The 818-nt window shown below is 66.0% G+C and overlaps 1 protein-coding gene across 1 annotated transcript in view; it reads right to left on the reverse strand.

Moving 5' to 3' along the window:
• Positions 1-6: 6 nt before the first annotated feature.
• CHGG_10725 (uncharacterized protein) overlaps positions 7-818 on the reverse strand; it is a gene marked incomplete at both ends in the record, with an annotated part of 3843 nt that continues 3031 nt past the window's right edge. The window contains one exon of the mRNA XM_001225991.1: positions 7-723. Coding sequence (XP_001225992.1) covers positions 7-723 — 717 coding nt within the window. The remainder of the gene's footprint in view (positions 724-818) is intronic.

Here is an 818-nt window from a genome sequence, read left to right on the forward strand (position 1 = left end):
CTGCACGTGGCCCAACAACAACTCGTCCCCGTGCCAGTCCACGACCCCGTCCGCGTTCGTATTCGCCCGGATCGCCTTGCCGTACGCCCGCAACCGCAATACCGAATCCATCGGCGACGGCCGCCCGTCGTACGCGATGATCGTCATGAACCGCTGTACCATCTCCCGCACCCGGTCGAAATGGCTCCGCGCCCGCCGCCGCGCCTCCGCCTCGCTCTCGCCCGCCGCCTGCCGCCGCTGCCGGATCTCGTCCTCGCGCGCCCGCTTGGCCTTGTACAACACCAACATGCGCGCCACCGTTACCACCGCCGACAACACCGATGTGTACGACAACGCGCTCCGCCATCCCTGCTCCGGCTGGATCCCTAGCACGGCCAACCCGCTGTACAACGCGTTCTGGTACTCGTTGTCGCCCACGTCGTGGTCCAACAACGCGATAAAAAAGTCCAGCACGTGGCCCTCGAGCTCGCCCGTGTCGGGGTCCTCGCTCCTCGGTATGGCGTACGCCGCCGTACGTACCTGGTCGAACGTCTTCGCCTGCTGGGCGGTGAAATGGTACGCCGGCCGTTGGTCGCGGATGCCGGCTTGTTGCTGCTGGCCGTCTCCCGCTACTCCGCCGTGTCCGTCGCCTCCCTCGTCTCCCTCGTCTCCCTCGTCTCCCTCGTCTCCCTCGTCTCCCTCTTCCTCGTCTCCCTCATCATCGTCTCCCTCTCCCTCGTCTCCCTCGTCATCGTCCCCTTCAGTCCCCATCTCACCTCCCCTTCATCCCCCTCGTCGACCGGACTCCAAACGCCACGTCCCGCCATATACTACGCCAT

Source organism: Chaetomium globosum, genomic scaffold, assembly GCF_000143365.1.
Source record: "Chaetomium globosum CBS 148.51 scaffold_8 genomic scaffold, whole genome shotgun sequence".
NCBI lineage: Eukaryota > Fungi > Ascomycota > Sordariomycetes > Sordariales > Chaetomiaceae > Chaetomium > Chaetomium globosum.